At 39.1% G+C, this 15,000-nt stretch overlaps 1 protein-coding gene across 2 annotated transcripts in view; it reads right to left on the bottom strand.

Moving 5' to 3' along the window:
• Window positions 1-14,370, bottom strand: part of yrdc (yrdC N(6)-threonylcarbamoyltransferase domain containing) — a 20,825-nt gene extending 6,455 nt beyond the window's left edge. Inside the window, exons 1-5 of one of the 2 annotated variants that reach the window (XM_061914994.1) lie at window positions 14,129-14,369; window positions 6,321-6,516; window positions 6,119-6,233; window positions 3,320-3,439; window positions 1-7 (exon numbers count right to left, since the gene is read on the bottom strand). The exon at window positions 1-7 is cut by the window's left edge and continues 124 nt beyond it. In XM_061914994.1, coding sequence (XP_061770978.1) covers window positions 1-7; window positions 3,320-3,439; window positions 6,119-6,233; window positions 6,321-6,516; window positions 14,129-14,282 — 592 coding nt within the window. In that variant the 5' untranslated portion in view covers window positions 14,283-14,369. Of the gene's footprint in view, window positions 8-3,319; window positions 3,440-6,118; window positions 6,234-6,320; window positions 6,517-14,128 lie in introns of both variants that reach the window. The other variant, XM_061914995.1, reaches the window with a different exon arrangement.
• Window positions 14,371-15,000: the final 630 nt, after the last annotated feature.

Raw genomic sequence — 15,000 nt, 5'->3', positions numbered from 1 at the left:
TAAACTCCTTCACGTCAGAGAGAAGCAAGTCATGTTTACATCGCAGCTAAAAGCAAGAGAGGATAGCACCATTCTTGCATAAACAGCCGCTGATAAGCTGACAAACTGCAAAAAGATGACAAATAGTCTAAAAGTAGCGATAAAAGTTGCGAACAATCAAGAACAAATGACTTGCGCTAACTTATCAGCAGCAGTGTTTTTCAACTAGTGTGCCGTGGGATACAGTCTGGGGCATAAATATTTTTTGCAAACCAGTAATTCTAGTCGGCAAATGATGTGTCGTTGTTGAGTGTCAGTGCTGTCTAGAGTTCCGCAGAGTAACCGTGTAATACTCTGACATATCAGTAGGTGGCAGCAGGTAGCTAATTGCTTTGTCAATGTCGGTACACAGCGGGAGGCAGCGTGCAGGTAAAAAAAGGTGTCTAATGCTTAAATCAAAAATAAACAAAAGGTGAGTGCCCCTAAGAAAAGGCATTGAAGCTTAGGGAAGGCTACGCAGACCGAAAGTAAAACTAAACTGGCTAGAAAGTCAACATAAACAGAATGCTGGACGACAGCAAAGACTAGGTCCCCACAAAGAAGGATAAAAACAACTGAGATATTCTTGATTGCTAAAACAAAGTAGATGCGGGAAATATCGCTCAAGGAAGCGTGAGCACATCATGTCTAAACTAGCGTCCCTTCACTGGCTCTCTGTGCGCTACCGGAGCAATTTTAAACTCCTACTAATTTTCAAATGTCTAAACAATCTCGCTCCAACATATCTCTCAGACCTCCTCCAGCCTTACTGCCCCCCCCCCTCCCTCCCTTTACCTTTGAGTGTTAGTCCTCTCTGCCTGTTTTTAAATCACTTTTATTCCATGACCTTTAACATTCTGTCATCTCCATCTCGCTATGGCGTCCCATCATGCACCTGCTGTCAACCTCTTTCTACGTTTTATTTATTCATTTATTTGTTATCGTGCTCTGTTTGTGTTGTTTGCTCCTTTTGCTTGAGTTCTCTTTTAAGCTGCCTGTTGTTCAGCACTTTGGCGACCCCTGTGGTCAATTTTAAATCTGCTTTATAAATAAAGTTGATTTGATTTGATGAAACTGTGACAGGAAAATACCCCAAAAAGAGAAAAAGCCACCAAAATAGGAGCGCATGACAAGAAGTAAAAGACTACACACAGGAAAACAGCACAAATAGTCCAACAAAGTACACCTACTTTGAGACAAGAGCGACATTGATGCATGCTTGCTTATGCCTTAAAGCATGGCTGTCAAACTCTGGCCCGCCGTGTAATTTTATTTGGCCCTTGAGGCAATAATTAAAAACTTACATACTTGCCAACCCTCCCGATTTTTCCAGGAGAATCCCAAATTTCAGTGACCCCCGAAAGTCTCCCGGGGCAACCATTCTCCCGAATTTTCACCTGGTCAATAATATTGGGGGCGTGCCTTAAAGGTACTGCTTTTAGCATCCTCTACAACCTGTCGTCACGTCCGCTTTTCCTCTATACAAACAGCGTGCCGGCCCAGTCACGTAATATATACGGCTTCTACACACACACAAAAGTGAATGCAAGGTATACTTGGTCAACAGCCATACAGGTCACACTGAGGGTGGCCATATAAAAGACTTTAACACTGTTACACCACACTGTGAACCCACACCAAACAAGAATGACATCCGCAACGTAACACAACATAAACACAACAGAACAAATACCCAGAACCCCTTGCAGCACTAACTCTTCCGGGACGCTACAATATACACCCCCGCTACCAACAAAACTGGATTTTGCATGTCACTATAAAGTTCTATAAGCCTTGCTTGTTCAATATTCAATGCAAAACTAGTTTGGGTCCCTATTAAAAGGTTAAGTTGTTCAACTTTGGCCCGCGACTATGTTCAGTTTAGAATTTTGGCCCACTCTGTATTTGAGTTTGACACCCCTGCCTTAAAGTCATATCCAACAATTGCAACGACAACTTTTTACTCTCAACTGAGTTTTGTTTTTTAATGATTTCTGCTGCTGGTGTGACTCCGCATTTTTTTCAACGCAAAAAATGTGCCTTGGCTCAAAAAAGGTTGAAGAACACTGACATGGACCAGTGGTTCTCAACCTTTTTTCAGTGATGTGAACATGTTTTTTAATTCAAGTACCCCCTAATCACAGCAAAGCATTGTTGGTTGAAAAAAAGCGATAAAGAAGTAAAATACTGCACTATGTCATCACTTTCTGATTTATTAAATTGTATAACTGTGCAAAATATTGCTCATTTGTAGTGGTCTTTCTTGAACTATTTGGAAAATAAAGATATCAAATAACTAAAAACTTATTGAAAAATAAACAAGTGATTCAATTCTAAATGCAGATTTCTCCACATAGAAGTAATGATCAACTTAAAGTGTCCTCTTTGGGGATTGTAATAGAGATCCATCTGGATTCATCAACTTACTTCTAAACATTTCTTCACAAAAAAAGAAATCTTTAACATCAATATTTATGGAACATGTCCACAAAAAAATCTAGCTGTCAACACTGAATATTGCATTGTTTTAGTTATGATGCTACCTCAGTAGAAGCATTTAAGTCTCATCTTAAAACTCATCTGTATACTCTAGCCTTTAAATAGACCTCCTTTTTAGACCAGTTGATCTGCCGCTTCTTTTCTTTCTCCTATGTCCCCCCCTCCCTTGTGGAGGGGGTCCGGTCCGATGACCATGGTTGAAGTACTGACTGTCCAGAGTCGAGACCCAGGATGGACCGCTCGTCGGGACCCAGGATGGACCGCTCGCCTGTATCGGTTGGGGACATCTCTACGCTGCTGATCCGCTTGAGATGGTTTCCTGTGGACGGGACTCTCACTGCTGTCTTTGAGCCACTATGGATTGAACTTTCACAGTATCATGTTAGACCCGCTCGACATCCATTGCTTTCGGTCCCCTAGAGGGGGGGGGGTTGCCCACATCTGAGGTCCTCTCCAAGGTTTCTCATAGTCAGCATTGTCACTGGCGTCCCACTGAATGTGAATTCTCCCTGCCCACTGGGTGTGAGTTTTCCTTGCCCTTTTGTGGGTTCTTCCGAGGATGTTGTAGTCGTAATGATTTGTGCAGTCCTTTGAGACATTTGTGATTTGGGGCTATATAAATAAACATTGATTGATTGATTGATGATTTCACACTTTATGAACTTACATTTATATTTTGTTAAAGTATTATTCACTAAATATATATTTTTTTAAATCTCAGGTACCCCTGGGCATAGCTTCAGGTACCCTCACCTGAGAAGTACTGATAAAGAGTCTAGCAGGTACGAAGTCGACTACTTACGTGGACGGCCACCGTGCTGCTTTGTGCGCTGACGTTGGCGCTGGTGAGTGCCAGCGGCTCCTTGCACGCTTGACAAATGCGGCGCAGGAAGGTACAGTCTGGAATCCGCACGCCCACCAGCTGAGTGACACAAGATTACATTCATGTTCACTGCCTTTGAAGTTGCTCTACTTGGGGGAGTTATGATACAACTTCTGCACGTCTGACACGATACCCACTATTGACGCCTTGAGTATTGGCCAATACCTAAACATATCAGCACAAATCATACGTTGTTTACTTTTATGAGTTGTGGATCGGTTGGCGGCCGAGTGTGAAGCGACTGGCATGTGAATCAGCACCTCCAAGTCCCAGTTATCATGAATTGATGAAGGTGGACCCCGACTTAAACAAGCTGGAAAACTTATTGGGGTGTTAGCATTTAGTGCTCAATTGTACGGAATATGTACTGTACTGTGCAATCTACTAATAAAAGTTTCGATCAATCAATCAATCAGTCCATGGTTCTCGCCCGGAAAAGGGTGGAGTGCCATCTCTGAGTTGGGGAGGAGACCCTGCCCCAAGTGGAGGAGTTCAAGTACCTCCGAGTCTTGTTCACGAGTGAGGGAAGAGTGGATGGTGAGATGGACAGGCGGATCGGTGCGGCGTCTTCAGTAATGCGGACGCTGTATCGATCTGTTGTGGTGAAGAAGGAGCTGAGCCGGATGGCAAAGCTCTCATTTTACCGGTCGATCTACGTTCCCATCCTCACCTATCGTCATGAGTAGAGATGTCCGATAATATCGGACCGCCGATATTATCAACCGATAAATGCTTTAAAATGTAATAACGGAAATTATCGGTATCGGTTTTAAAAAAGCAAAATGTATGACTTTTTAAAACACCGCTGTAAGGAGTGTAACACAGACGCAGGGAGAAGTACAGAGCGCCAAAATACCTTGAAGGCACTGCCTTCGCGTGCCGAACAAGTCACATAATATCTACGGCTTTACACACACGCACACACAAGTGAATGCGACCCATACTTGCTCAACAACCATACAGGTCACACTTAGGGTGGCTGTATAAACAACTTTACCACTGTTACACATATGTGTGAACCCACACCAAACAAGAATGACACATTTCGGGAGAACATCCACACCGTAACACAACAGAACAAATACCCAGAAGCCCTTGCAGCACTAACTCTTCCGGGACACTACACTATACAACCCCTCCCCCCCCAACCCAGCTCAACCTCCTCATGCTATCTCAGGGAGAGCATGTCCCAAATTCCAAGCTGCTGTTTTGAGGCATGTTAAAAAAAATAATGCACTTTGTGACTTCAATAATAAATATGGCAGTGCCGTGTTGGCCATTTTTTTTCTCCATAACTTGAGTTGATTTATTTTGTAAAACCTTGTTACATTGTTTAATGCATCTTAGGGGCATCACCACAAAATGAGACATAATAATGTGTTCATTCCACCACTGTATATATCGCTATCAGTTAATATTGGAATCAGTAATTAACAGTTGGACAATATCGGAACATCGGCAAAAAAGCCATTATCGGACATCTCTAGTCATGAGCTTTGGGTTATGACCAAAAGGATAAGATCACGGGTACAAGCGGCCCAAATGAGTTTGGGTCTCTCCCTTAGAGATAGGGTGAGAAGCTCTATCATCCGGGAGGAACTCAAAGTAAAGCCGCTGCTCCTCCACATGGAGAGGAGCCAGATGAGGTGGTTCGGGCATCTGGTCAGGATGCCACCCGAACGCCTCCCTAGGGAGGTGTTTAGGGCACGTCCAACCGGTAGGAGGCCACGGGGAAGACCCAGGACACGTTGGGAAGACTATGTCTCCCGGCTGGCCTGGGAACGCCTCAGGATCCCTCGGGAATAGCTGGACCAAATGGCTGGGGAGAGGGAAGTTTGGCCTTCCCTGCTTAGGCTGCTGCCCCCGCAACCCAACCTTGGATAAGTGGAAGAAGATGGATGGATGGATGGAGTTGTGGAATGTTAGAAACGGTTTGAGTAAGTGAAATGAGTCCAAACAGAACAATGGTACAAATAAATAACACTAACCAATTTATGATGAACCTTCTGGAAAACTCTGTATTTAGTTAGGTTGAAGGGGAGTGGTAATATGTTGATTGGCAGCACTAAATGCTCCCTAGTGTGTGAATGTTGTCTGTCTGTGTTGGCCCTCTGATGAGGTGGCGACTTGTCCAGGGTGTGCCCCGCCTGGTTGCACTAAGTAAAGCGCTTTGAGTCACTAGAGAGAAGCGCTATATAAATATAATTCAATTCACTTCACTATAATGTTGTACTCATTAACATTGTTTTAAACTGCACTATTTTTTTATGAAAGACACTCGTTAACTACGTGTAGCTTGTGTGCTATTGTGTGCTTAGCTGTTGTGTAGCTGCTTGCTCCCTGTTGTGTATCATGGTTACATTTTGCGCCGGTCTCCTCTAGAAGGAGGGCTGCGGTCCTCTCCAAGGTTTCTCATTGTCATCCCACTGGGTTGAGTTTTTCCTTGCTTGTGGGATCTGAACTGAGGATGACGTTGTGGCTTGTGCAGCCCTTTGAGACACTTGATTTAGGGCTGAATAAATAAACATTGATTGATTGATTGATTATGTCTTCACTAAAATATGAAAAATGACTCCCTTCATCTTCCTGTTAGAGAACATTTAGCGCGTACGTCAGAGATTTTAGACGCAAGCCCGGTATAATCCGATACTTGTTCTTTGCCGATATCGGACCGATACCAATATTGGATCGGAGCCCCCCTGGTTGTAATGCACTTACTCGGGTGAAAGGGTTGAGCTCTTTGTTCAGTATCTCGGATCTTTCAAACACCAGGGTGACAGGACCTGGCAGGAGGTCAGCCAGCAGCTCCTCTTTCACTTTCACTTTGCAGTACCTTGGACAAAACAATCTCCTCTTTACTTTGGACAAAACAATCAGCGGTGGACGAGGCAACATCGGCAGCGGACTTGTGAACACGTACTTGTATATATCCTGGATTTCTCCCACACAAATGGCGAGAGGCTTCTGCTCATTCCGGCTTTTGATGTCGTAGATTTTGCGCACGGCGCCGGTGTTCTGGGCCAGACACGCCAGGCCGTAGATGGTGTCGGTGGGCACGGCGACCACATGGCCGTCCTTCAGAGCCTTCGCCGTGCAGCTCAAGATGTCGCTCGGATCTATAGCAGGCAATCAGGAACATATCATTGAATACAATACTTGCTTCATCCACATCAGAAAACATGTACTTTATGCTAATTGGAGACTTTAAATCAGGGGTGTCCAAACTTTTTCCACTTAGGGCCGCAGACTGAAAAATCAAAGCAAGCGGTGGCCATTTAGACATTTTTTATTTGAAAAAGCAACACAATATATGTATAACCAACATACATTTAGGCCTCCACTCAGGCCAAAGGGTTTTGGTCAAAAATATATTAAAAAGTGTCATTATTCAGTATTATTTGGTTGTATTATTATTCAAGTTTTAAATCTCCAGATCAACATTAAGTCCATCTGTCAAAATAATGATTTTAAAGATTTAAGTTGTATGCTCTTTTTGTCAAAGAAAACCCTGTTTTGAGATGGAAAAAAAACACAAAATATGCAATATTAACACCCAATATTTTTTTAAGTGGAATATTTGAGATTATATAATAATTGGAGCCTTAAAAAAGTCAATAACTAATAACACCATCGATTTTAATTCATTATTATTTTTGGAGCAATGACACTTAAAAACAAATCACACTAAAATGATTGAAAGGGTCCTTACTCATTAAAGTGTTAAAAAATAAATTATACCTTTTATCAACTGTTTACTTTTAACACAATAATCTCAAGATCAACTTCAGATCTATTCGTCAGCTATAAGTTTTATTGTTGTTTATGTTTTTTGTTTGTTCATTTTAGGCCCTTCTTTAAAAAAAAAACAGCTCAGTTTTTTATATGGCAAACACAAAATATGCAACATTTTCCCCAAAAAATATCTCAAAGTGGAAAATTTAACGTGACGTAATTGGAGCCTTTAATAGGTCAATAATTCATAATGATATTGATTTTGATTCATTATTATTTTTTAAAGAAAGAAACAACCTGCACAGCAGCTTTGTGTTATGAGAGGAAACATTGCAACATTTTCTTGTTACATTTCACCCGTTTGCTCCTTTCTTTCACTTTTTACGTTTTAAACATTTTTCAATCATATTTTTAAAATGTGCCGTTGGACCGTTAAAAAATTACCCGCGGGCCGCACTTTGGACACCCCTGATTTAAATGATACGCAAGCCTGAAAGTGAAAGTAATAATGCTCACTAAGCTTGCTGGGGGGAAAAAAGGATTCCCACCCAAATTGTGATTCCTGTTCAGACCAATTGATTCATACTTTTTCAAAAATGGATCAAATTTGATTTTTTTTGGTTGAAAAAGACGTTTTTTAGGCGAAACTGAGCACTTTACATGTTGCGTGTACACTTACTGTACTGTATTTGAATTGTCCCGATCCGATATTTGCCAAAAAATGCGTATCGGCAAGGCATGGGAAAATGCCGATCCAGATCCAGTTTTTAAAAAAAATCCAGTCCGTGTTTTCCAACACACCGATTTAAATCATACATTCCACTCTTCTGCTGCTCCCTAATCTACGTTCCGCATTTTCCAGCACACCTTCAAAACATCCACAGTTCTGCGTTCTAACCGTTCAGACGGCCGTGTGAATTAAAAGTTACGGTAAAAATGTTAGCTGTGTGGGATTATTTTATTAACAAAACGAAAAATATGAAGAGGTGGAGTGCAAAACATGCCACAATAAAGTCAAGCGTGGTGGTAAAGTTGTAAGACATTTTAATGACTCATGCGAGTGAGAGGCTTTTTAGCACTCATCATAGATGAAGACAGGAGCAGGCTGACACCTGAGCATCTTCAAGGGCTCGTCTTTGTTAGAAAGAATCTCCCCATTATGCTTGGACTTCAATTGTTTGCCACCCCTGACTGGGGCAAACAATTGAAGGGAGTGTGTAGATATATACATATATATATTTTTTAAGTTTACACTTGTTCAAGAGCAAATATTGATGCTGAGTTATCGACATTTTATCCCACTCAGGTTGTTTGTGTGTTTTGCTTTTTTTTTAATAATGTTTACAGCATTATTTGCACTTTATACTGTTCACTTTTTTACTGTTTAATGATGCCATTTCTGTTCGTCATGTATCATTTTTGATATTTTGTGTTTATCCTTGAATACCAACTATTGTGTATTATTCAAACTCACCTAATTCAGCTGGCTAGTTGTTATCAAGAGTACTAAAATCCTTTTCAGCATGATTCTGACAACTAAGTAGGCTAAATAACTTTAAACTTTAATACATGCTCGGATAGGCCAGTATCGGTATCAGAAGTGCAAAAACAATATCGGTATCAGATCGGAAGTGCAAAAATCTGAATCGGGACATCCCTATACTGTATAACAACTTATAACAAGAAGTTAACATCACAAATAGGCAAGCCCATAAAAATAGGTTACACACCTTCCCTCCTACAAAAATAAACGTCCTCGTTTCAACACAATAACAGGATAAGTGCAAAAACAACACAGGCAGTTAACACAAAAAAACATATTAGCCTGTCCCTCTAGACCAGACCTGAGCAAATTAAGGCCCGGGGGCCACATGCGGCCCATTGAGCTTTTCAATCCGACCCACTGGACATTCCCAAGTATTTTTTTTAGAACTTCAAGATGGAAAGTGTCGCCGCCATTATGATGTGTATTCATGTTTTCTAATGACTGTAAGTCTTCAACTGTACTAAGTATCTCAATGGTTGGAATCTGCACTTTTGCATGATATACTAGTTACTATGCTCATCTAATTAGTTACTATGGTCATCTAATTAGTTACTATGGTCATCTAATTAGTTACTATGGTCATCTAATTAGTTACTATGGTCATCTAATTACTTACTATGGTCATCTAATTACTTACTATGGTCATCTAATTAGTTACTATGGTCATCTAATTACTTACTATGGTCATCTAATTACTTACTATGGTCATCTAATTAGTTACTATGGTCATCTAACTGGTTACTATGGTCATCTAATTAGTTACTATGGTCATCTAATTAGTTACTATGGTCATCTAATTAGTTACTATGGTCATCTAATTACTTACTATGGTCATCTAATTAGTTACTATGCTCATCTAATTAGTTACTATGCTCATCTAATTAGTTACTATGGTCATCTAATTAGTTACTATGGGCATCTAATTAATTACTATGGTCATCTAATTAGTTACTATTGTCATCTAATTAGTTACTATGGTCATCTAATTAGTTACTATGGTCATCTAACTGGTTACTATGGTAATCTAATTAGTTACTATGGTCATCTAATTAGTTACTATGGTCATCTAATTACTTAATATGGTCATCTAATTAGTTACTATGGTCATCTAACTGGTTACTATGGTCATCTAATTAGTTACTATGGTCATCTAATTAGTTACTATGGGCATCTAATTAGTTACTATGGGCATCTAATTAGTTACTATGGGCATCTAAATAGTTACTATGGGCATCTAATTAGTTACTATGGTCATCTAATTAGTTACTATGGTCATCTAATTAGTTAATATGGGCATCTAATTAGTTACTATGGTCATCTAATTAGTTACTATGGTCATCTAATTGGTTACTATGGTCATCTAACTGGTTACTATGGCCATCTAATTAGTTACTATGCTCATCTAATGAGTTACTATGGTCATCTAATTAGTTACTATGGTCATCTAATTAGTTACTATGGTCATCTAATGAGTTACTATGGTCATCTAATCAGTTACTATGGTCATCTAATTAGTTACTATGGGCATCTAATGAGTTACTATGGTCACCTAATGAGTTACTATGGTCATCTAACTGGTTACTATGGTCATCTAATTAGTTACTATGGTCATCTAATTAGTTAATATGGTCATCTAATTAGTTACTATGGTCATCTAATTAGTTACTACGGTCATCTAATTAGTTACTATGGTCATCTAACTGGTTACTATGGTCATCTAATTAGTTACTATGGTCATCTAATTAGTTAATATGGGCATCTAATTAATTACTATGGTCATCTAATTAGTTACTATGGGCATCTAATTAGTTACTATGCTCATCTAATGAGTTACTATGGTCATCTAATTAGTTACTATGGTCATCTAATTAGTTACTATGGTCATCTAATCAGTTACTATGGTCATCTAATGAGTTACTATGGTCATCTAATGAGTTACTATGGTCATCTAATTAGTTACTATGGTCATCTAATTAGTTACTATGGTCATCTAATGAGTTACTATGGTCACCTAATTAGTTACTAGGGTCATCTAACTGGTTACTATGGTCATCTAATTAGTTACTATGGTCATCTAATTAGTTAATATGGTCATCTAATTAGTTACTATGGTCATCTAATTAGTTACTATGGTCATCTAATTAGTTACTACGGTCATCTAATTAGTTACTATGGTCATCTAATTAGTTACTATGGTCACCTAATTAGTTAATATGGTCATCTAATTACTTACTATGGTCATCTAATTAGTTACTATGGTCATCTAATTAGTTACTACGGTCATCTAATTAGTTACTATGGCAGACGAGGCACCAAGCAGTGTGGGCGGGGAGTGTTTCCACAGACGCGGAAGGAGCTTTTCACAACAAAGTACTAAAGTGTAGTGATATATCAGATATATCAGATTGTATGTGGCTTTATTTTGTACTCTCTGATTCATAAGAAAAGAAAAAAAGGCTCCAGGCGGCGGCAGTGGGAGAGTTTCAGATGTAATTAGACACATTTACTAGGATAATTCTGGAAAATCCCTTATCTGCTTATTGTGTTAATAGTATTCTAGTGAGATTATAGTCATACCTGAAAGTTGGATGGCTGCGGTTAACGCCAGTGTTTCTGAGAGAAGCCGAGAAGCCAAGATCACAGCTGCCTTTTTGAGCTGCAAGAGGAGGTGGTGTAATCCACTCAAGTCTCCGGTAAGAGCAGACATAATAGCAAAATTTTCCCATCCAAAAACTTGCTGGTTGACGTAGAAAACATGTTTGCTTGACCGCTCTGTGTTAAAGTCCTACTGAAAGTCACTACTAGCCACCACGCAGTCTGATAGTTTATATATCAATGATGAAATATTAACATTGCAACACATGACAATACGCCCGCTTTACTTTACTAAATTGCAATTTTAAATTTCCCGGGACTTTTTTCTTGAAAACGCTGTGTAATGATGACATGTACGCGTGACGTCACAGGCTGTTATGAATATGAGTGCTGCACACACACACAGCTAAAAGTCGTCTGCTTTAACTGCATAATTACACAGTATTTTGGACATCTGTGTTGCTGAATCTTTTGCAATTTGTTCAATTAATATTGGAGGATTCAAAGTAGAACATTGAAGTTGGGAAGCTTTAGCCTTTAGCCACTCAAACACACGGTGATTCCTTGTTTACAATTCATGGAGTTGAAACTTTCCTATGGATCAGAGCAGACATGGATCCCGACTACATGTCAACCAGCAGTTTTCGGTGAGAAAATTGTGGTTAAAAAGTCGCCTCTTACTGGATATCAGCTGAGCTTGTGCCGCCCGTACAGCTGCAGTCGACTCCCCTGAGACACTGCACGCCGTGGACACACACTTCCGACTATCAGGTACTATTAAACTCACTAAAACACTAGCAACACAATAGAAAGATAAGGGATTTCCCAGAATTATCCTAGTAAATGTGTCTAAAAACAATTGAATCCGTCTTAATGCAACGCGATTGCAATCGCGTTTTTTTTTTGTTTTCTAGTCCGTCGCTATCAATATCTTCAAACACAAATCTTCATCCTTGCTCAAATTAATGGGGAAATTGTGGTTTTCTCGGTCCGAATAGCACTTTTTGTTGGAGGCTCCCATTAAAATAATGTGAATATGTGAGGAGTCATCAACATGTGACGTCATCGTCTGTGACTTCTGGTAGAGCCAGGACTTTTCTCCAGTTGCCAACTTTATCCTGGATGTTCTCTACTAAATCCTTTCAGCAAAAATATGGCAATATCACAAAAAGATGAAGTATGACACATAGAATGGACCTGCTAACCCCGTTTAAGTAAGAACATCACATTTCAGTAGGCCTTTAAAGCTTCACAACAAACAAAGAAACACCGGCTGTGTCTCGGTTGCTAAAGGCAGCTGCAATCCACCGCTTTTCACCAAAAGCATTCTTCTTTGACGTCTCCATTATTAATTGAACAAATTGCAAAAGATCGAGCAACACAGATGTCCAAAATACTGTGTAATTATGCGATGAAAAGAGACGACCTTTAGCCGTGATCGGTGCTGGGATCAAATGTCGCCTCCAACCCGAGACGTAACAAACACGCGTCATCATTCCGTGACGTTTTCAACAGGAAACTCAGCGGGAAATTTAAAATTGTAATTTAGTAAACTAAAGTGGGTGTATTGGCATGTGTTGCAATGTTAATATTTCATCATTGACATATAAACTATCAGAATATTGGCATGTGTTGCAATGTTAATATTTCATCATTGATATATAAACTATCAGAATATTGTCATGTGTTGCAATGTTAATATTTCATCATTGATATATAAACTATCAGAATATTGGCACGTGTTGCAATGTTAATATTTCATCATTGATATATAAACTATCAGAATATTGGCATGTGTTGCAATGTTAATATTTCATCATTGATATATAAACTATCAGAATATTGTCATGTGTTGCAATGTTAATATTTCATCATTGATATATAAACTATCAGAATATTGGCATGTGTTGCAATGTTAATATTTCATCATTGATATATAAACTATCAGAATATTGTCATGTGTTGCAATGTTAATATTTCATCATTGATATATAAACTATCGGAATATTGGCATGTGTTGCAATGTTAATATTTCATCATTGATATATAAACTATCAGAATATTGTCATGTGTTGCAATGTTAATATTTCATCATTGATATATAAACTATCGGAATATTGGCATGTGTTGCAATGTTAATATTTCATCATTGATATATAAACTATCAGAATATTGGCATGTGTTGCAATGTTAATATTTCCATCCATCCATCCATTTTCTACCGCTTATTCCCTTCTGGGGTCGCGGGGGGCGCTGGCGCCTATCTCAGCTACAATCGGGCGGAAGGTGGGGTACACCCTGGACAAGTCGCCACCTCATCGCAGGGCCAACACAGATAGACAGACAACATTCACACTCACATTCACACACTAGGGCCAATTTTAGTGTTGCCAATCAATTAATATTTCATCATTGATATATAAACTATCAGAATATTGGCATGTGTTGCAATGTTAATATTTCATCATTGATATATAAACTATCAGACTGCTAGTAGTTGCTTTCAGTAGGCCTTTCACGTCACAAAGAGGCAAAGCCATTTAAATATTATTAAATATGTTCCAGGAAATATACGTTTTTGTTCATCCTGTTGCTTCTCAAGCTTGGGTGTGTAAATATGTGTTTGTTGTTCAAAGTTGAATTGTCCATTGATGAAAAGTGCACATCAACGAAGGAGATAAAGAAGAAAGAAAGACAAAAAACCAGAGTTTGTGTAAAAGTCCAACAGCTGCATTTGACAAACTGACGCAACTTTCTGCCAAGCTTACGTTGCCGCCTCCGCAAGACGATAAAAAAGGTTTTAAATCAACTTTGAAAGAGTCAGTCTGTCATTTCCAAGTCTGACGTCATCTCACCTGCACCACTTTCCCGCGTCACAAAGGTGGGCTCGTGGGCGGCCGCCGGTGACAAAGTCAGCACTTTGGTCTCCAGCGGCTTAAACATCACACTTGCTGGCGCCGCCGCTCGATGTTTGCTGAAAACTGCAGCAAATATCCGCAGATATTTCATGAAAAACACATTTAGAGGAGCATGGCGACTCTTGACTGCAGGCCGGAAGTGAGCATTTCCGGGTTACGCCTCCCACCAGCGATGACGACATAATCCTTAAAGGCGCAGTAACACATTTGGAGATACACAGGAATTTAAAAAAATGGATGGAAGGATAAATGAATCTACCTCTGACAAACAAAAAGCTATGAAAACGATGATGCTGTGTTACAAATTTAAATTATTTACTGAAATTGTGTGAACCTGTGGCTTTGCACTTTGTTATATATATATATATATATATATATATATATATATATATATATATAATTGCATTCTATTTTAGTTAAGTTATTGAGTTTACAACCCCCTGGCGCTGTTTAGTACTGTTTTTTTAACCTATTTTGATTATTATTATTTCTCAATAGTTTGTAAGTGTTGCAATTTATAAATAATGCTTTATAAAATTAAAAGAACAAAAAAAAACATTTGTCTTTACACAGTATGAAAAAAACAGTTGAAAAGGAATTTTACCTTTGCAACCTCATTATACTATTAGTTTTATATTCTTTAATGTAAGTTTCTCAATACACGCCCTGTTTTTTGTGCCTTTAAAAAGAATTAGAACTCTACATTAAAACACTTTCCATCTCTAACAACCAGAAAGCTGTGAAATAGGTTGATGCCGTGTTCCAAATTTAAATTATCTACTGAATTTAGGTGAGCCTCTGCGATGAGG

This window comes from Nerophis ophidion, linkage group LG11 (assembly GCF_033978795.1).
Source record: "Nerophis ophidion isolate RoL-2023_Sa linkage group LG11, RoL_Noph_v1.0, whole genome shotgun sequence".
Classification (NCBI taxonomy): Eukaryota; Metazoa; Chordata; class Actinopteri; order Syngnathiformes; family Syngnathidae; genus Nerophis; species Nerophis ophidion.
The sequence above is the reverse complement of the archived record's forward strand: the minus strand, read 5'-3'. Positions and strand labels throughout refer to the sequence as shown.